General features: G+C 43.6%; 1 protein-coding gene across 4 annotated transcripts in view; it reads right to left on the bottom strand.

The window, feature by feature from the left end:
• Window positions 1–22,386, bottom strand: part of l1cama (L1 cell adhesion molecule, paralog a) — a 43,294-nt gene extending 20,908 nt beyond the window's left edge. For 3 of the 4 annotated variants that reach the window (XM_085259107.1, XM_085259106.1, XM_085259104.1), the window contains exons 1-2: window positions 22,208–22,386; window positions 919–1,276 (exon numbers count right to left, since the gene is read on the bottom strand). In XM_085259107.1, coding sequence (XP_085115233.1) covers window positions 919–1,048 — 130 coding nt within the window. In that variant the 5' untranslated portion in view covers window positions 1,049–1,276; window positions 22,208–22,386. The remainder of the gene's footprint in view (window positions 1–918; window positions 1,277–22,207) is intronic. The other variant, XM_085259105.1, reaches the window with a different exon arrangement.
• Between the last annotated feature and the right edge of the window lie 494 nt (window positions 22,387–22,880).

Raw genomic sequence — 22,880 nt, forward strand, 5'->3', positions numbered from 1 at the left:
AAGGTATGCCATTTATTGATCCTAATCATTCATTCTCAGTGACTCTTATTGACATGGCACAGGCTTCCTAATTGAAGGCACCAGACACCTTGACCTTTTGCATCTCTGACCTGCTCCTCCCTCCTCCTCTTCCTCCTCACCATCATCCTCCCTTCATCCCTTCAACCCTCTCACCTCGCTGTCACCTAGCCTCCTCGGGGACCCATATGGGTAGATTTAATGCATTCATCAGCATTTGAGGGATGCGCATGTGTTTGTATACAGGCACTTTTGAAATTAGTGTAGGCGGCTGTGACTCACTGCAAGTAGTCTTAGATAAAGAGTTAACAACAAAAGCAGCAGTGGAGGAAATATCCTCTCTCTGTCTCTCTGCTGGAGCTTTGTGGGCAGGTTGACAGCAGCAGAGAAGATGAAGATCACTTCCCTGTGGGGCCACAAACTCAGCTGTATTTCTAATGCCCACATATTACATCGAGGAGGTGAGTGAGGATAAACATCACTGGATTTTTTGTTGTATAACTCAACTGTTGATTGAATTACTCCCCAATCAGATTCTGGTTTGCACCATAGAAACCAGATCAATAGTAGGACTAATCAATACAGTAGGGGAGGATCAACTGCAAACCAATTAGACGCCACACAGGCACAAAGGAGGCCTAACCAAAGAAACCCCAGCTCTAAATACTAGTGTCCTGTTATGTATTTACAGCATAACGGAGCTCTGTAACACTGAATACTGAGGTTACTGAAAGAGAAACGCGTGTTCATTCAGCTCATTTGCACTAATTAATCATGATAAAAGATTATTATTAGAGCCCTTTGATGAGGCAACAATGTAATTACCACAACAAATAGATCTTTGAACCACATGGAAGCATTCACAACCCCCTAATAGGAATATTATGAATCAGTACTCACAATTGGGGGGAATATTTATGGCTGCTTGGCTGGGCTGGGTTGCAAGGGAGAGAAGGATGAGGACAAGGGGGAGGAGGCAGCTGGAGCACTGCCCCCTACTGCCAACCTGCTGTCGCTGCGTGTCAGGCATTGCTCACTGTCCCATCAAAGTCCCACCTGCTCACACACTTACAGTAAAATGCACACAGAGAGCACCTTCACTCACACACAGACTCGTGCAAGTGTGAGGCTATGTTTCTTGTGCAAGAGGCTTTGGCTTTGCCTCCTATGCCTTTGATCTTCTTGTCCTCTCCCTCTGTTTTCCCCTCTCCTTCAGTGTTCTTCAAACCAGGTCCACGCCCTCCTGCTGGTCTCTGCTCTGAAAGATAGAGAGGAAAAAAGGGAAGGACATGCACAGAGAGGCCATGTGTCAGAATGAAAGAAAAAATACCCAGAGCCATGTGGTTAGATCAACAGACAGACTGAGACATAGAGTTAACAAACCAATCAGTCAACAATGCTCATCCCATCGAAAAAACAAAACAAAAAAAAAACACCAGCCAGCCTATCGCCCAACCTGTTCCTATTAAGAAAAAAAGAAAAAAACTATTTGGTTTTAATTGCATGACCAGTGGCCCGTATTGAGAGGCCAGTCAGCAGGACAGATGGGCTGAATACCACAACAAGAAGCTGAACAGAGCCTCCCAGCACCCAGATGGGCTGCAGACAGACAAATGCAGAGTGATGAAGTGATAAATCTGACGATACGCAAGACAGACAAACAAATAATTGATAATTAGGTTGACTGGTCAGGGCTGCACTGCATGAACTGAACAGTTTGTAGTGTACTGGGGTGATAGTATTGTGCTAAGTATGCGATAAAGATGCTATCAGTCCTGGTGAGTAAGGAAAACCACCCCTTCCTTTTAGTCTATCTATTCTCCATCTGTATCCTTGGAGTCGGTCCTCGCCACAACATGCAGGCTGTCCTCCCCCGCGGCACCACGTGGCGCAGCCCGCTGACTGTTTACACTACTCAGTATCACACACAAAGAGCTGTTATAGCACGCCATGATTAAGACGTGCGTGTGAGACAAAAGAAAGTGGCGATAATAGAGAGAGGGGCTGATCTGGCAGCTCTGCAGCCTGATCGAAGGAGTTTTGGCTCCGCTCACCGTTGTTTGCTGGCACTGCCACAGCAGAGTGATGATGAGTGACCTTGGGGAGTGGGGGGAAGGTCAGAGAGAAGAGGAGATGAAGAGCATGAAGAGCGTGGTGGGTGGGAGGACGATAGAGAGTGGTGATTATCGGTCATTTTCTTGTATCTAGTGGATAATTGCTGGTCATGTGTTTATTGTGGATTTTGTGTCACTCAGCAGAGATTGCACTGAACAATATCCTACAAAAGGACACAGGAATGTGGGATTTGTCTACATCAAAAGATCTATTCAGATTAAATTAAAGACCAAACAGAAGTCTTTAGTTAGGCTGTTTAAACTAACAGCATTGGGATTAAATGAGCCATTAAACTCACTTGCTTGCTTTGTCAGAAGAATGGAAAACATGGAGAGAGAAGGGGGAGGAGGGGTGAAGTAGGTGGAAGACTTTAGCAAGGATAAAAAGTGGAAAGTGGGATTGAGGAGGGGAGCAAGGGAGGGGTGAGACAGAGAGAGGCAGAGTAGAAGAGGGGGGAGCAAAGGTTGATGGGATGGGTGGAGAGATGTGAGGGAGGAGAGGAGGGATGACAAAGGGTGACAGCTGTGACGCTAATCCATCCACTCACACACATAGACACACATGTGCAAGATCTTCAAATCAGTGTGCATCATTCACTTTCTTGATAGTCCTCTTCTTCTTCAGTCCTTCTGTCGGCTTAAAGCCTCTTTAGTTGTTGTTGTTCTTAGGAAACAGGGAGCCAATTACAGTGATCCGGTCTTAAATCGGCCTCTCCAAAATACCATTAGAGGGGGATGAATAAAGCAGGACTAGTCAGGGTATTAATACTGGTGTTAATGTAATCTAAAGTGGGAGCTTGCCTAGCATTCAAGGAGATGGCAAGGGAGCACCGTGTGGAGCAAAGCAAGACGCTGATTAATGATTAGGCATGCTATACCTTGTCATTCTGCCAATCACAGTTCACCAAGGGAGTTTGCTACATGCACGCACACACACGCACGCACAGGGATACACACAAAAGAAGCTTGTAATGCATGACCAGACCGACAGAAAGGAAAGAGGACAGACAGACACTTGGAGTGGTCTGACAGAGGATATCAAAAAGATAAAAGGGCATGGTCCAGTGGGCTTTAGTCAGGAGGAGGCAAAGCTTGCAGAGGAATATTCCAGTCCTGTTGAGGAGGAGCAGTAAAGGGGAACACTATAATGGGATGGGAATGGTGAAGAAATGACTGTCACATGAGACTGAGGCTGCGAGGTTGCCATGTAACGAGGCCAACCCTGCCACCCAAACATGCCGCCCAGACTGAAGCCCCACTCAGCCCCACTAACACACTCGCATACACACACACAGCTTCCACACTGTGTACACAGCATGAAGCCTCGTGGTCGCTCCATTATCACAGGAGCAAGAGACTGTCATTGAAGCAGATGTCTGATTTCACTTCTTCAGGGCGTCTGCTGTGCAGCTGTCAGTGATCCAATCCCATCCCTGTTACCTGCTTCATTTGACAGGGTCAAAGGTCATGCCTGGGATGGCTGCTCGCAGCTGGGCTGAGATGAACCTTCACGGTGTTTGAGTGCTTTTAAAAACTATTATCACCACTGGGATGTCAACGGGCACCATCAAAAGTCATTCAATCACAGAGAGACCGGAGAGTGAGCAGCATTGTGTTGAGATCCGAGGGCAAGGTCATTTCTGCTTTGCTACAACGTTGCTGAAAATTAGCCACCAACAGGTCGTGTATCAAACAAGCCGAGTCGACCGAGTCGATTTAGCAGCTCCTTTAAATATTCAAGCTTTGCTTTGAGGCATTTTGCCTAGAAAATGCAAATAACTCAAACATTTTGCATTATGCTGTTAGTACTGCCATCATTAGTAAAGTTTAACCACTGCAGCGCTGTTGTGATGTGTAACCCCCTGTTACCCATTAGAGAGAAGATCCCACCCATCCTTCCTCTGCAAAATGTTCTAATTAGCATTAAGCAGACATGTTGGGCGTTGTCGGGCACTTCCTGTGCTTAATAGGCTCGCTTGTTTTTGAAGAAGGTGGGGCAATAACACAAGATTAAACCTCAGTAGTCTAATCAGGTCTTGAGTTTCACATATATTCTCATCTCCATTATGCCAGTCAGCCACAAGTACATCATTTCACTCGTCCTAATGAACATAGCTGGTATTCCTTCCCCTTAACGGGAAGAAAACCACCATAAATATAGATATATGCGTTTATCTTAATTTTTTTTCGTTTGCAGCACATTTTGATCAGATACAACCGCTCTGTTGGATTCACGAGTGAACATGTGTGGGTGTGTTCAAGCATGTGTGCAGGTCTCGTGTCCTGTCATGCCTTGCTTTTAAATATTAACTACCTCCAGCTGTGAAGACGTGTAGGAGGAGAAGATGCAGGACGGAAGGAGGGGGGAGAAAAATAAATGAATACGTGCCCCCCTTTACCCCTTCTTCTTCCCTGAGGGTTCTTCTGTCTGAAGAAGCATCCGATTTTTTTATTGTTTTGAAGAGAGAGAAGTGGATAGAGGGACAGGGGAGAGATGGCGTGATTTAGACAAAAGCAAAGGGAGCAGTACCTAAAGAAAGAGGGCGGATGGTTGGAGGCGTTACAGGAGAAGGGCAGTGAGAAATTGCAAAGGTCAGTGATGAGTACGAGTGAGGCGGGGTGTCTGTGAAACAAGGTGATGCTAGTGGGGGGTAGATGATCAGGCGTCCTACAGAGTGAATTATTCATAGATTTCTTCTTCCTGTCGGCACAATTTGCCCTAAATTCACCCAAATTCATAATTCATCTACTCCCCTTGCCATACATTTGGTTTGGTCCCAGACTGACAGCGACCGTCCATACCTGCTGCCTTTGGTGTGGCTGTCTGATTTTCTCCCTCAGACCCTCCCCTCTTCCTCTCTCTGGCAGGGTCATAGTTAATGCATGAGCCTGTTGCAGTGAGAACAGTCTTCGGCCCATTTTGTCGCTACAGCAGAAAAATACCACAAATCATGTGAAATAATACCAGCTCCCTGTTTCCGCTCTGTTCCCCAACTTTAACTCAGTCATTTGTCATTACTCACTCACCGCTGGGAAGATTGCCTTTCTCATAAGACTTTCTCGCATTTTGCAAAAGCATTTCTACTTAAGAGCCCACCTTTATAATAGGAACTGTCCAAGAACGATGAGCACCTATTTTCCTGTCACCATTTTCTTTTCATCAGTCTTCTCCTCTCTTTCAGTGTCAGCCCTCTTGGTAGCCGACACTAAAAGCTTTCTTCAATTCCCTTCTGATCGCTTTTCACAATACGTTTCAGAGTCCCTCCTCCTCTCTCCTCTTTTCTCTGCATTGAACCCCTTTTCACTCCATCACTTTAATAAACTGCCGGTGTAGCACTTTAGCTTGGACAATAGGCAGCGTGGTTGGTTAATTCAATATTTGCAACTTTAATGGAAAAGAGGCTTTATAGCACAGTGGTTTCCCACTGTGCTATAAAGCCTCTTCCCAGTGCCATCATGCCAGCACCCTTCGTTGAAAGGCCCAGTAACATATATCTCAAGACTGATGATCCACAGTCGACTCCAAATGGAAATTTAGTAGCTGGAAAAAGCTGCAGAGCTACAGCTTATCTGAAATCACGATACACAGACAGCGAATTTATCAATACCACTATTAGCATAAGCTCAGCAGTTGCATACTTTACTACTCCCACTGGTGTCAAACGTGGTGGCAGAAGGCACACCGCACAGCATCGCCATCATTTTCCAAAACGCGCACCTGTTTTCGAGGACCCCACCTCACTACAGGCCTCACCCCCCTCCCTCCGTTTTGACATGCATTAGGGTTTAATATTGGAGTGGCTCAACACAGGAGAAAATAAAGGTTGTCAGAGGAGCCGTGAGGGCAACCGCCCACTCCCTCCCTACCCTGGTTGCCATAACAACATGGTCTCCACACTGCATCCCCCCTTGTACATACAAATTCAGTTATTCACACACATGGACACTATCGGGTTTGCGGTATCACTTACATATGCACACACACGTAGGCACTGAGTGGTGCAAACTGACAGACTTTCCTCTCAGCACACACACACACAAGTGTGATTACTGGGTGTGCTCATATATTCACTGTTTGCACATATTCATAGCTTGCAAATTCAAGGATTATAAGGCTAAATAATTTACAAACTTATACAACAGAAAGTTAAATTACAAAACAGCAGTGCTGAGAGTGCTCCTCACCTCTCTATTCTCACTCTCTCTCTCTTTATTTCACAGTTATTCAGCGTATTACCAAGACTGCAGAAGAAGCTACCTCTGGCGCGGTTTATTTATTGATGTTTTTCCCCTTAAGATACAATGGCAATGGTGGCAACAACACCCCCCCCCCAAAAAAAAAGAAAAGAAAAGAGAGAGAAAAAATAGTGGTGAATAATTCAAGGAGAAGGGAGTGGACTCATTAAGATATCCGTCAGGTCCGGAGAGAGGCAGGAGAGGTGGATGGAGGGAAGAAGGGATGCAGGCAGGAGAAAGGGAAAAGAAGGGCAGCAGCGACGGGAGACCAGATGGGTGGAGCTAACAACAAAGTTGAGAACAAAAAAGTCTGAAAAATTAAAAATTCATCGTGAATGAAGGCGAAGAGAGAAAGAAATAGGTTGCAGAGATTTCTTTTCTTAAAGAAAGGTGAATCCTAAATGACATTAAAGGAAGAGAGATCTAGTTATGGGAACCCGGACCAGTAAAAGCTCTTTAATGATCAACATAGGGGTGTTACCCCCTGTAATAGTGTATCAGATTCCCGGTGTGTGTGTTGGGGGGGGTGCATGTGTTTAGGTGCACATAAGCCCGTCTCTGTTGCTGCGTGTATCAGTGAAGATCAGTCTGTGTGTCAGCAGGTCAGCTAATCGCTCTTATCAGCTAATGGAGCCAGTCTAGCAGATGGAGACCTGCCTTTGACTCTGGCATGCTAGTTGCTGCGCACTTAAGTACAAAACTGATAAGACAATTTACTTGTCTTGCCTGTCAGTCAGCTGGTTGTGGGAAATGAAAGTGTATGTATGTTCAAAGGGGGGGTGGGTGAATTGAATGGAGATGTTTTTGTGACTGGATAGCTAAAAACATGAGGGAGTAAAACAGGTTCAACATGTGGTCAATGAAAATCACTTCCCATTTCCTTTAATTTCACCTGCAAATTAAACATAATAACATTACAAGAAAACAGAAAACCCAATCTTAAAAAACAAACAAACACACACAGATAATGCGAAGGAAGCAAATCAAATCTTTTCTGTACACTAAGGCCTGCTGTGCACTCTGTATGTGCAAGCAAACACTCACACACACGCTGTGACTTCGTACTCACACATACTCAAATATAAACCCTTACTGCTGCTGAACTTCTGCTCGTGGGCGTCATTTGCCTCATTAGCAACAGCATCAGTCAGAGTCTGTGCCTGCAGCACAAACGCCGCTAATTACAGACACACCCTCAGTGTCACGCTGAAGATATAAGATGTGTTGCATCCAGATACCCCCCACCCCTCCTACACACACCACACTTCCTCTTAGGTAAGATAAAACACACAATGGTTCTGCAGCACACTACGAATAATTCCACACTTATGCACATCATATATCTTATAGGCACACTGTTGTGTAAACTGTATTGTAGGAGCATCCAGTGGTGATCGTATACAGCTTGTGAAGCTATTTCTTGTGCCATAATGGTTTAGTGTCCATACAGCAGAGAGTTAATGGTGTTAGCCAGAGTAAATAGGGGCAATCATGGCATTATGAAATTATGTGGAAGAGCTATTACGAGTGACCTTCTCTCTTTCCCCTCTCACGTCTCCTGCTCCATCCTACACTCCTTGCATTCTTTTGTTTGTTTGTTTGTTTTTTATCTCTGACAGTCAGCCTCTTCCTCCCTCTCCTCATCCCCCAGAGTGAATAACTTGCTTCTTTTTAGTTTTATTTTGACATGCATTTTGACCTTCACTGACACTTTTTGTTCCCCTGTGAGGACATATTCTGTTTGGGAACTGAGATTCAGGGGGGATACTTGAGTAATTGTGTTTGTATGCAGCTATTCATCCCTTAGAGATAAAAATAAATAAATGAATAAAAATACCAGCTCAGATGGGGGAAAAGGAAATTTTATGTTTGTTTGTTTGTTAGTAAAGCCTTTGGGGATCAAACTGGAGATAGGCTGGGCTGTGAAAAGGAGCTAACATTAGTATATCTGTCACTGTTAGCCTCGAAGCCAAACGCAGCAGCTTAGCTGCAGATCACAAACACGCTACAGCAACAAAAAAAGGGGGCCAGCAGGAAACCAGGCACTGAAGCATTGTATATGATGCTTGAAAAGCTAAACCATTTTATTCAGATGGGCACAAAACATTGACTCTGTGATAACTTTTCCATATAGGTCGTGTTGTTATTGAATCAGCCATCCATAAATGCAGTGAAAGCTGTAAAAATAAAAAGGGAAGGCTGTAGTGCTTTAGTTATCACATGAGCCTCAGGTGTGAATAGGAGCATATGTCTGCATATGTGTGGGTTGCATCAGTGCAGAGAGCAGGTGGAGGGAGGCCTGCTGTGTGCTGCAGGTAGTGATTTCTAAAGAAGTGCTGTGCATTCAGTCATTCATCTGACAGAGAAAAGGGTGTGGTCCCTCGGGTAGGTGATAAGTGGCCTATATAGCGCTGCAGGACTCAGCTGCCAGCCACTTGTGTGACACACAAGAACACGTGGCCACATCCATAGGGAAAAGCAGCATGCCATAACCTGAAGAGATGGGCGGGGTGTTTATGTCGCCTACTGCCCCCATCATAACAGGATAGATAGCAGAGAGCCCCGTACCTGAGTGAAATTCATACCAAACAAATCTGAGAGTTGTTTCTGTGTCTCCATTTTCCAGGTTTTGCAGGTATTTTTCTTTTTATTTAGCTTGAATTTCTAGTAGATAGATTTGCCCGTGGGCTTCTCTGCAGAATGCTTTATGCCAAGACTTCAGTCTTTGCCAGACGCATTTGTCAAGGTCTCCTTACGTTGGATGTAATCCGTTTTTTTCCACCACTTCAGGGAAATGAGCTGCTGGCAGGGCAAGGTCACACATAGTGCTTTGCTAACACGTTTGCATGGAAGAGCCCCAGTGGCCGAACGACTGTGTGAAAGAGGATGGATTTTGTTTCTAGCGTTACACTGGGCTTGTAGAGACATGAAGGAATCGCACAGGAAATTACAGGAATCACATGAATGAAAACATACACAACCCACACACAAAATGTTCCTACTCATCACTTCATTGCTAAAACAAAGCAAACAAGAGAAACCCTGCAAAAAAAATAAAAATATATATAACACAAACTAAACTAGCTGCAGTAATAGAAGTAGAGGAGATGCAGAGTTACCGAAACAGCTTGGAAGATCCACTGATTGACATGTTTAAAATACCGGGTTACACAAAAAGCTTCTCGACAAACCCATTAACTTTGTTAAAAGTTGCACTCATTTTAAGTGCTACTCATTTAATCAAATAGAAGGTCTTCTAGGGACAAGAGCGGAGATAACATCCCTAAACAGCTAGTAAATATCTATGGAGTGGAAACAAAGTGGGAAAATAAAAGTGGCTGTGATAAGGAGGAAGAACAGGGTTAAAGAAAGGATCATGTTTGCAGTATTTTTTAGGTTTTTGTAAAACTTCAAACAGTTTAAAAAATGATTATCGAGTCATCAGCTGCAGTGCACTTTTTTTGAGGTAGCACTGCCTCCCAGCACTCAGTGCACAACTAAAAGCATATTTCATATAAGAGCCAGCATTACCAACGAGCAGTGGCATTGATTTGTTTGTTGTTCAATATGGAAATGTTTTTTCTTCCTGCTGTGCTTGCTTTTTTTTCCTTTTACACACCCAACCTTTTCCCCACACTACCAAGGCAAGTCACTCGTTTGGTTTAGTCAATAAGGACTGAAGATGGTTTCAGCCGAGTCTGATGAATTCCTAACAGTTAACGTGAAGCTGATTTTATTTAGGAGGAGAAAGAACTGTGACTTAATCGTAGCAAGCTGTTATGTTTACAGGGTTCCAGACTGTAAAAACGACTTTCTTAAACACCCAAAAAAATCCTCAAATTTTGACATTTCCTTCTGCTGCCTCTGTAGGTTTATCGTTTTTAATATTTATATGAAACTACAGATGGTTATTATGTAAGTATGTGCACAGGCTCAGACAAACATGCCCGACTAGAGCTGCTTGTTGCGCACACAGAAAGGCTCAGATACACACACCGACACACAGGCAGGTGCATGCAGCAGCAGAATAAAGGCAACGCTAAAGTCAGTTTCAAAGGATTTGCATGCCATTCAAATGGGATTGATTGAGGATAAAAGAAAGCAAAGCGATCTGGGAAACAGAGTTTGCATAGTAATATGACTACCAGGCTTCATACATGACCTCAGCTTAGTCGTGCACACCCACTCTGTGTGCGTCCCCGTGAAAAAGTCTGTTTACCTGAGATGTGACAGGTCAGTATTCTTGTGAAAGACGAATTTTATTTGCTGTAGTTTGTGTGTATGAGCTTTTATATGTGTGTGTCTCTCAGTGTGTGTGTGTGTAGGTGTCAATACCCCTGCCTCCCTTTTCCTTTCTCACCTCACTATCACCATGACAACCTCTTGACTCCAGCTCACTGGCACAGTGCAAATATTTCTCTCCCTGCCCCCTCCCACATGTTCATCCTCCTCACCCCATCCCCCCCATCCCCTGTCTCCTTCGTCATAGATGTGCACTTTTATACTCACTACCTTCATCTTCTGTCTCCTGCGTGTCACCTTCACTTGCGCTTTCCCCGATCTCCCGTCTTTCTCCAGTTCTCTCGTTTTGTCTACATGCTACCAACACTTGAAAGAGTTCATCATTCCCGGCTGTCAACTTTTAAGTCTTTTAATTCCACTCCTGTCTCTCTTACCCTTCTATTGTCAGTTCCCTGCTCCCTGTTGATTGCTTCGTGCTATAAGTAGAAAACCACGCCTTTTCTCTCTCTAAACTCCCCCAGACCCCCTACCAAGCTTCTGCTGCTTTGTGGAATGCAGCTATCCTGCACTACATCTTCATTACAGCCACCCTTCTAGGATCATACACAATGCAATTACAGGTAGCGTTCTATCAACCTCCACCATCAGCTTCTATCAAGCCTGCGAGAGGCAGGGGAGTCTAAGGGGAAATCTGCAGGCTGGCACAGCATCGATACGGTCCCTCGACCCTAAGTGGCTGACTAACTCCCTTCACATCTGTTATCATTATCATCAGAAAACCATTTCTGTTCTGTAACTAAATCCAATCATTACCAGCGGAGTCCAAGGTGGGGATGTATCTGAGGCGGAGCAGCTTGCGCTCTCCAACAGAGAAGGGCCAGGCTCCATCAAAGGCTGCAGTGTTATCTGAGGCGCACAGCCCTGTTTCCTCTGCAGACCCCTCTGTAAATCCCCCTCCCCGCGTCTCTGCACAGCTCCAGCCCCTCCACGCACCAGTGTGTAGTGGTGCAAAGAGATCAAGGATGTGACATTTTGCGGCGCGTGCATCAATTTTCAGCGAGGCGCAATATGAAAGAGGGTAAACAGACAACCTGTTCTGTCTCGGCTGTGTGCGCATCAGCCTGTTTGCGTCATCTCCCATCAGACATTTAAAGGGAGTGACAAGCATATCTGGCTTTATATCATCTATTCCAGGAGGCAGACAGAGTGAATAAGCAAAAAATAAATAAATACAAAAAGACAGAAGTGAGGATGCTGTTTCATCTCTTTTGCAGCTCCTATCTTCCTTGCTTCATTGCTCCTGCATCACATCACTTTTCTTTTCCCTATCCACTTGGGGTATTGCCCCATAAACAAAAAGGCCCCAGCCTTGGCCTTGTCCCTAAAATAGTCTCTCATATCTCTTTCCTTCCCATTTTGCTTCAGTTATGAAAGGTGACAGAAAGAGTTTGTCTCCAATTCCAATGAGAGCAGGAGAGGAAAACAGCGAGACAGAAAGGCCACAGGGAAGCACCGAACACTCTAGCAACCTTCGCCTGCAGCTAAACAACAAGATGCTATGTTCATTGAGGAACATGTTCTGACAATGCACGTCTATATGTGCACGCATACCAACTGTTGATCTAAGCATGCAGAGCATAACGATACATGTTTTCTCATAGAGAAAAAGACCCGGGGTAACGCTCTGGTACACTAAATCCCCTGCAACAGTGGCAGATATCTAATTCATCTTCACCCCATGATAGTACGGATTAAAACCCGCTGATTCTGCTGGTTTCTATATAGGACACCCACAACACACGTCAGCAACTCCCGCCTGCTACAACTAGCCAGACAAACACAGGTTTTGCATGACAACATGTCTCAAATAACTCTGAGACATCTTTCCTTTATTGAAACTGAAAGGACAAACCAGCTGTCCTGACACTTGTGGAGGCGGACGGGCCCCGCAGGCAGGCCGAGGGGTCGAAGCACAGGAAGCGACGCGTGTGTGATGGCTGCAAAGCTGGTAACAGCCCTGTCACGAACGTTTTATTGTTGGCTTATTTGTCCCCCTTCTGAACCACAGACTGGTCAAAACAGCGTTCGCTGCATACATAAATAAAACATAAACTGTCTGGAGAAACAAAAAGACACGTAGGATTATGGAGGGGGACTAGCATCGAAAAACATCTAGAGAGACATATGAAGGTGGAAGATGCATACTGGGAATTAAAGTCATTCCAGCAGAGAGCGCATGCTGTCTGTTCAGTCTGCAGGTGTGCAGGCGAATTTGTGCTTGACAGGTGTGCATCTGCCTCTGCTCGCGGTGACATTTTAATCGCTGCGGGCTCTCTGTCCTTTACCCTCCCATCTCCCTCTGCTCCCTGTGTCTTTTCCTCTTTATCTTCTCTCAGCGCCTTTCCATCTCAACCTCCACATTCTCGCAGTTCCTACGCACGCCCTGAGCAGGATCAAACTTTAATTGTTCAATCAAAACGATTAAAAGGTGACTGATAACAAAGGTCTTCTCTTTCTCTGCCAGCTCTCTCACCTGCTTCCCCTTTCCCCTCCCAACCTGCGTGAGTGCCTGGAGGATGAGGTCTCTGCGTTTGCGTGTAATTACCTCGTTAAGCTCATTAACAATGTCCGGACCCTCGGTCTATTCTCTCCAGTTTCTTTATCCATCTCCATGCGGTTTGTTTATGCTCCGCATCCGTTCCCTCTTCATCTCCCTGCATGTGGCACGCGCCCCCCTGAATAAAGCTGTGTTGTTTTCTTCTTGTTGCTCCTGCGTTTTCTCTTGGGGACTGTCCCTTTCATCTTTTCCTAACATTAACAATCCTCACGGCGTCCTGCTACACAAGTAAATCCTCTCTTCAGTAAAGATTTAAACAAATGGTTTACAAAATAGCTGCACCAAGTGCGCCCTGTGAGTTTGGCCACAAACACTGCTCAGCAGGAAGAGCACAGTGGCTGATGTAAACAGACAGTTTTAAAGCAAAATATAGAGTTGAGTTATTGCAACTTGGGCCTGTGAGAGGCTCTCTGTAGTGCTCTGCCCAATTACCCCTAATCAATTCAGAGAGCAGACTGAAACGACTGCAACACCAACCTGATTTTAAAAACAAAGAGGGGGGAATAAGAAGAACAGTTTCACATACAGGATCCTTTTCAGGTAGATAGTGTGTGGATTGTGTAGCAGGGAAGCGTGGCCTATTTTATTCTGGCTAAGAGCAGATACGGATGGATGATGAGAGGGATGTAGGTCAGAAATGGTAGCAAAAACAACAGAAGTTAGGTTACATTATATAAACCCTCTCTCGTCGCTGTGTAAAGTCTCTGTGGCATGCAAATTATTTTGCAACTTGGCCAAATAAATATAATGAGGTGGCGAAGCATCCCTGGATACACTGGGCAGAAGGCAGATAGGAGAAGTTGCCAAACAAAATATGCCTAAGCAGTTTCCTTCACTAACTCTTTAGACATCCCTGTTTAGAATTTCTAATAAATGCAATGAATAATTTCTAGCACAGTGTGATGGATTTGCAGTCTTATAGCGGGAGGGATATTTAAAGTCTTTAATTACATAAAAATGAAATCTCGCAGATAAACAGTTTTTGTAAGAAATGTCTTCTGCCTGCTCATGCAGGAAAGAAACCAGCAACCATTATAGTTGGACACCTTTCACCAAATCTCATCTACCAGATAATTCTTTTCTCTTTGATGTTTTCGGCGTTTTTTCTCCTCTGCATTTGATTTTTTCTCTCCTGCTGTTCATAATCAATTTTCCTTCTCCGTAGGTCTTTTCTTACGATCCGTCCTCGTTGTCTCATACTCTTTTGTCTGACGTTACCCTGTTTTAACCCTGTATGCCCCCCATCTGCTCCCCTCCGGCCAGCACTTGAATACATGCGGTGGGTGTAGTGTGTAATAGGATGGCACAGTAGGTAAGATTAAATTAGGCCTGTGTATGGGGATTACAACCCACTCAAAACCTGATCCTTTCCCACTCTCTGTAATCCAACCCTAATGAATATATCATGCCTGACACAGCAGATAAAACGCCTCCAAGAAAGTAGAGTCACAACATCACTGAGACATGAAGAGAAGACAGATTGTTGGGAGCAATTTTATCAAACATTTAAGCGATGACCACAGAGTCACAGAATCGCATTTTCAACAAGTTTTACTTGAAGCGAGGAGTGGGAGTCGCATCCTGAGTTACACAGTGTTTACGAGTACTTCAATGTGCAGACGTGCCAGAACTGTATGATCGTATCCTTATTACTTCTTATCTCATCTCAACCTTTCCCACCACTGCATCATGTTTTCAGTTAGTGTCACTGTTGGTTTCTTTTTCAACCACACTTTTCCTGTCTCACATGTTATTTTTGCAAGTACATCATGATTAACTGCTCTCGTGCAGACATAAGCAATGGTTTTTACCAACATTTTCCATCACAGATACAGACAGTCTGATACTTGCATCGCCGGAAGTACTTGAAGATGCCGTTTCAGTGCAAGTTTGTCCTCATGCTTGCGCTTCATGCCCCATCTATTTCAGTTATGGCTCATTCAAATGAGGTGTAGGAGTACCGTGAGAATGAGGCAAGTGAAAGCAAATCAATACACTTAAATGTCAACACTCCAAATAAATAAGCCTTCAGAGGGATTCAAAACACTCAAAGCACACTGTATTTCAAATGTGAGAAAATGGAGAGTGCGACTCCGTCACTGGACGGCATCCAGCACACTTACCTTAATGTCTGAAGAAAAGCGGATTGTCTGTGCTCCAGATTATGCATGTCGTGTGGCAAACGGGCTCCCCATCATTTCAAACATTCAGCCACGTCTATGAAATACTAACTGTGCAAAAGATACATTTGTACAAGTAAAATGTTGCCTGTCTGTCTAAACTGTTTAAAAGTGTATCCAGTTATGATGGGAAACAAATGAGCTGGCATGAAAGTTATGCCAAGGACACTGAGAAGAACGGTCCGAAGGGAAAACAAGAAGAGAGGTGAAGAATAAATTCTAGAAGCATTGAGAAACCCTCTCAAAATCTCAGAGGAGCTGCATGATGTAACTTAAAGCAACAGTGCAGATGTAGCCTACAGTTCTGAGATATATCACAAACCCAAATTTCATTAAAAATGCAGCCAGCTTCTTAGCAACAAATCAATAAATTAGTAAACCAACGAGGCCGTGTCTTCTTAATAAACAGCCAGTGTAATGAAAGCCACAATGGGGCGATGATATGTGAAGTCCCCAAAGTATCATAATGTGGTCGGAGATGTTGTCAGTATCGTCACACGAATGTGTTAGCTTTTATTAACACAACCGTGAGACGGATGAGAGCTCAATTTGGTAGCGTGGAGCCAGCAAAAAAGGAAAAACCAGGAAAATCAGAAAAATCAGTCAGGAAAAATCAAATTCAGTGCTTTCAAAAAAAAGACAATGCTTTCCTCCAGAGGACGTACATTTTATAAATGCATTTTTAAAGACAACTCACTCTACAAATGCATTTTTCAGAAGGTATGTTAGTCCAGAGCTACATGCTGATGCTACACGCTGAGATACCTCCCCGCCTACAAAACTTCTTTATGAAATGCAAATGAAGGGTGTTTGTGAGATGCTATAACACTCGGCCACTTCCACTACTGTGACTACAAAACCCAGAGATGGCAAAAGTACAGACATTCTGTACTTAAGCAGAAGTACAGATACTAGTGTTAAAAAATACTGCAGTAAAAGTTGAGGTGCTGATTCAACTTTACTCAAGTAAAAAGTAAAAAAGTACAGGCTCTGAAATATACTCAAAGTAAGAAATCAAAAATTAGAAGATGTTTCTACCAGCTATTCATGCGCTACCTGAGCCTTGTGCTACATTAATGTCATAATAACATAATATTAGAAGATGCCTAATTTTTAATTATAATTGTATTCAGCTTGAATCAGAAGGAAAATAAGAAAATATCTCTATTTTTTGTTTAGAAAATATCTCTATTTTCTATTTTTTCTCTATTTTAAACTATATGAAAATCACTGATGTTGTTTTATATATACACACATATATATGTATATATATGTGTGTATATATAAAACAACATCAGTGATTTTCATATAGTTTAATGTAGCGTAATTTCGCAGCTATCTAGAAGCTATAGCACATAAATTTTAATGTGAATAATGAATAATCCATCAAAAGATACTTTACATTGTCTTTAACAAATTAAAAAAATAATATTCCAACACTGGTATTTGATGAATAATTAATTCCTTCATCTGGTCACTGTGAATTGTGACTGATGCACACAATTAGGCAGAGGAGCATCTTCGACATTAAACAGAAGACTTCATAGAGACAGATACATGCAGTGGGGAAATACACTGGACAGAGGGTCAATTTAGTCTAATTATAGCTACTGAGGTGGACAATAAAGCCTCTTTCATAGAGCTGACTGTGGTCCACAAGGAGTGACGCTGAGGGGAATTCTCTATGTTGCTGAGACAAAGAGATAATTTTGCAAGAGACAGAAAAAGGATGAGGAGAGCATCCGGGAGGACAGACAGAGTTTCATATCTCCCCTAATTCATATTCAGTGTGCAGCTTTATTGCTTTGCAGCTTTTCAGTATGATTCTGTGTGATTTACATCTTTTCATTTCAAGACACATCGAGTAAAAAATTTAAGTCACAGGATTAGAACGATTTGCAACGTAATGATAGAGCGATAACGATTTTTTTTATTTTTAATTATCTTATTTAAAGAGTTTCTTTCCACAATATCTTGGGCCTCCAGCTGGGTTATTGGTTTGTCAGTAATTAATTTCTCTCCTGGGTTTCAGTTTTGCAATTTTAACTGCCAATATCATATTTGTTACCCAGGGGAATACTGCCATTTCTCCTCGCCCATACCATCACTTCTAAAGCTATATTAAAGTGATAAAGTAATTCACTCTGCCAAATTAAATTTGTTTCCATACATGACGCCTCTATTTGGGCCTTGGTCTCCGTCACAGGTTCAATTGTATAATAGGGGTGGATTTATGAGTCTTTGTCTGAGTCTTTTTCTGGGAAGGCTAATCGGAGCCTCAGCCATTACTTTGATTAAGATCCTGATGCGGTTTTGTCTGATCATTGTATGAATACTGATACGACATGAAAGACTGGAGGAAGGAGAAAAAACAAGACATTCAAAGGCAGCAACATGAAGTGGGGGCTTTTTTCCACAGGGGAGGAATTTATTCTGGGGTTGTTTCTTTTTTTACAATTATATATTACATATCATAATAGTTTATAATTAATATTTGTGATGCACAATTTAGACTATTTGACTTGACAGGCTAAAATGAATTAGGCTAGCTACCATCATGCTGATATATTCAGTCTTGATAGGATATAGAGTCTATCTCGTCTATTCTCCGCGTGTTATATTTTACACTAGACATGAATAACTTAATTTAAATGACTTAACTCTGTTAAGACTATTCTCTACCTGTCCCCTCTGTCCAAGCTTATCAGGTTCAACAGTGTCTGATGGGCTTATCTGCTGCTCTGATGCTACAAAAACATTAAATTAAAAGCAGTAACTCAATGTTACACAGATCATCCTGGAACCATTTATGTTCTTCTTATAACGGTAGGACATCTGTGATTCATCGTGTACCTATTGGGCTCTACGAAATAAACTAGGCTAGTCACCTCTATTATATGAATTGGTTTTATATCAATTGTGCTAGCCTTATAGTCTATGCAGGCTGTCTGCTTACAGGCTGCATCTGGGATCTATCCTGTGGTAAACAGGTTAACTCAGCACATTTGATAGCTTCCTCCAACTCCCTTGTTTTTTTGAGCCTAGCCTTTTCAGCTCCTCTCGGCCTCTTCCTGTTCTCCATAATCACCAACGGACTTGAATATTTGGGAGGGGGTAACTCCTTCAGATGGTAAATCCCATCTGATCTACTGCGATGGTAGATGGTAGAATGGGCATTGTGAAGAAAATGTAATTTTCTCTTGAAAAAGTAATTTTTCCCCACCCAGGCGGCCCAAAGGAGAGGTGAATGGGAGCCGTCCCATTGGGAATTCCCCCGACTCTACAGACGGTCACGCCGTCCGAGGGATTAGCCATGTTTAAAGGTTTGAAGAGCGGGAACTGTGATTTTAGATCACAACGCCTCTTCTCTACTTTCCAGTACAACTTTCATATTTATCCCATCTCCTCCCATCCTCCTGCCTTTTAAATCAGTCCTTCACATCTTTATGGTTTCGCCCCCCCTCTGCCTCACCTTACCTTTGCAAAATTCCCTCTCCCCTTTGCTCGCTTCATTTCCTCCTCCTCACTTTTCCATAATAATTTACCCCTGCTGGCCTGTCAATCTATCTGACCCTTGGCTCCCTAAATCACCACAATGTATTCCCCACCAAACCCTGACAGCATGTCGACACGATCCTCTACTTGACACCCAGTGGGTCGACTCCCATCTGCACAGTCTAAATCAAACAGCCTCCGAGCTGCAGCTGGTGGAAGGGGAAGGGGGGGCTCACTCTCCATCTTGACAGCATCCTGAAGGAACAGGATCCTGATGCTGAACAGTGCACGCGCACACACACACAGCATCGAAAAGACACACACACACACACACTAGAAGATAACTCAAGGGAGCCTTTCACCACAAGCCTTTGAATCTGCAGTTGTGAGTTTGTAACTTTACAACCGCTATTCTCAAAAGAGGATAAAAAGAAACTCAGACTTGAAAGTGTTATTGTTGACACTTCAGTCTAGGAGCGAGCGTTTCCTCATAACCCTTATTTTACCCCGTTGCTGCTTTAATGGCTGAATCCCCAGAAAGTGATGAGTGTGGTCTTTGATCAGTCGCAGACGCTTAAGTAATCAGACTGTGTAGGCAACATTAGAGAATCTTTAATTTGGCGCACTGCAACAGGACCTCTGCAGCGTGTATTTGCAGAGTGTTTGTTTGGGTTGCTGAGGATGTGCCTTACAGATGTGTTTCTGCTTGTGTGTGTTCGTATATCTGCGTTTGGTGAGCGGGATGACTGACAAATGTGCCCCAAGGCAATAACAGGTGGCTGAAGGGCCAGAGCTGTGCTGCTCTACTCTGGAGTTGCTCCTAGCTGGCATATTGAGAGCAAATCACTCCTCTCCTCCTACACAACACAGCTCCCGACTTCCACTGCTGGACTAAAGGCATTTGGAAATGGGCCAGTCCCTGACATTAAAAACCGTATACAGCAAAAGCATGAATATGTCACAAAGCACTGCAGGGCTCTACTTATAACCTTCTTCAATAATATTTAGAGCATTTATGTTTAAATAAACAAGTCTTCCTTTTGGTGTCTTCTCTTATGGCATTGCTTTTTTTGTTCGTCCTAGCTGGTGCTCTTCTCTCCGCTCCCTGAAAGGAGTGACCATGCTTTAAATGACGCAAAGTGATTTGCCTTTCAAAAGGACGTTCCTCTTCTTCCCCTTCAGCTTTTTTTTTTTTTAATGTTGCTTACACCATCCTACTTTGCTTATTTTTATTGCACATCCCCATTCGTCCGTCCTTCTCTCCGCACATAAATCCCTGTTTCCATCCATCTCTTTGATGAAACAGCTCAATTAACCAGCCAGCGTCAGAGGGGAGATTACATTCTGCACCATGCTGTAGCAAGGGTAATGACGGAGTCCAAGTCTGGCTACTCTGACAACAATATCACTGCTACACAAGCAGCTCCCAGCGCAGTCTAGAGATTCGCTGCCACACAAAATCCGCTGCATTTAATAGTATGATAATATGACCAGCAGTGGGTCTCTGGAGCATCGCTGCCACAGTGAGGATCCACACACACACACACACACTCTCATTCACTCCAACGTGCCCCTTCAGCAGCAGCTGTATCGTGATCTATTGTGTGGATGTGTGCAGTGCAGTGCGTTTATGGATGTTGTACAGATGGTTACAGTCATTGTGAGACAGAGCGCCTTCCTTCCCCTCCAGTCCCTCGACTGGGTTCATCTGGGACAAGCTCCAGGCTACTGAGGCATCGAGGAAGGGGGAGCGTGTCGGTTCACGGCAGTACTAGCACACAAACACTTGTGATACCCGCAGATTTTTAATCACTGCTTTATTAAAAATCCAGTCACATCTCTGTGCATGATATGCATGCGTTACTTACAAAACATGAGACAGGCAGTGAAGAACCGTCAAGTGGGGAAAATCTCACGACCATCAGCAGCTGTCTCTGGCAAATCCATTTAATACATATTGATATACTGTATATGATCTGTAGCATTAACACAACTGGTGCAACCATCTGTTTTCATTGGGCTCAGAAACTATTGGTTCACAGGTCGCAGAGGCTGACAGCAGGCATCTGTATGGCATACAGCCAGGTGAGCGCCTCCATCCGTCGGCACACCTCCACTGTCTGCTGCGTGCGCTGCCCCACCCTTATTTTCACTCTGATGTCTCCTTCAGTCTAAATATCTCTCTCTCAGTCTGTCTCCTGTTGATTTCTGAATTTCTTTGCTTTTCTTTCACCACCCCACTTCCTTTTCCTTTTCTTCTCTTATTTCAGCAGGTTTAAATTACCCAGCCTGACACCAACCTGCCACAACACACTCACTGCAGGTGTGTAGGAAATAAGACTGGTGAACTAGAAAAACTGCTGGGGTCTGCTCCGCTTTGTCGTTTTCCATACACCCGAGTGAAAATCTGATGAGGACATGGCAATCATAGACTGTACTTAACATTAAGCCACCCAGATATCAGCTGGGGGAGGGGAATGCATGAAGGAGATGAATATTCATATTAAATTAAAAAGGCAGAAAGAGAAGCAAAGCGAAGAATTTTACAAATGTGATGCAGTAGACAGTTGCAGCAGAGGGCAGCTTTATTTTGCACTTGACAGAGTATTATAAATGTAAAACATGGTTCAGTGCACTTAAAAATATCCATTAATCAATATTTCATAGTTTTTATTTAAGACAAACGCCAGCTTTAAGGAACATTAGCTAAAAAGGTAAAGGAAATGTAACGCCGACCAGTAAAGGTTCAATGGCAATCGGCACTGTTCTGTGTTCAATATAATGAGAGGAGAGCCTGTTGCATGCAGCGTTCTTGCTCTTCAGTCAGCAAGCGATAAATCCAGCCACAAAAGAGAAGAGATTTCCTCTAAAAGTATTCCACACCAACAGGTTACTCCTGGCACCTGACTTTCCTTTAACAATTAAAAGTGATTCAGTGTTACAGTATATTTCCCCCAAAACACTGCAATACACACGTCTGGTGAAATTTTTTACATTTGTCTAATTCTTTCAGTTAAATGTGTTTAAAAAATGTAATTTGATTTTTTCCCCCAAACATCAACAAGTCTGGTGGAAATACGATGTCCTCCCAATGTGAAGACATTTAAATAAGAAAGGTAAGAATAAAGTGATTTACACGAACCAGACGGTCGTCTTTTCACCGCCAGCATGAGACGAGCCAAAGGTGCGATTCTGAAACAAGCCACCTCCACCTAGCAGCCTAATTAATCCACTCACCAGCACACTCCTGCTCTCTCTCCATGTGATGACAAACTGCCCACCTCGTCACAAAAAGATGCTCTTACCTGCAGAGTGATGCTCCTTGGCTCTGTCGGCCCGTCCTTTTCGCCCTCTTTTCCTGATCTACTTGTGTCTGTTCTTTCTCTTCTCTATGAAAATGATCGTGCCCCTTTCCTCTGCTGATGCTGCAGTGATAGAAAAACACACCCTCCTTCGGCCTCTCTCTCTCTCACTCTCCCTCCCTGACTCTCATTGGCTGCCTGTTAGAGGTGACATCACCCTTCCTTTTCTGCCTGCCTCCCTCCCTCCTCCTCCTCTGTTCCCTCCCATCACTCTCCTCACCTCACTCCTTGTGGATTCAGGCCATTCCTTTATTGTACCCCTCTGTCCTCCCCTTTCTCCTTCCACACGGTCAGGATTAAAGGGTCCAGCAGCTCTTTTTACTGTTCTTGTATTCACCTGGGCAGTGCCAGGCATAATAATAATAGAGGAAATAGCCTATGGCTCTCCAGCACTTGTTCTCCCTGCACCGTTTCAGAGGCTAATAGACTACAGGGTGAAATAACGTCCATATGAGGTTTTGTGTTTGTAATCTCTACGCTCCACTGAGCTCAACTTTCATAAGCTCTTTTAATTCATTGCACTATTAAGAATTTCACTGGACTTCAGTTCATTATAGAGTAATCGCAGGCACAGCTGAGATGAATGTTACATAACGCCGGTGAATAAAAATGTGTC

Source organism: Mchenga conophoros, linkage group LG20, assembly GCF_057382185.1.
Source record: "Mchenga conophoros isolate Kocher_MC1m ecotype Shallow Benthic linkage group LG20, M_conophoros_male_GT1.1, whole genome shotgun sequence".
NCBI lineage: Eukaryota > Metazoa > Chordata > Actinopteri > Cichliformes > Cichlidae > Mchenga > Mchenga conophoros.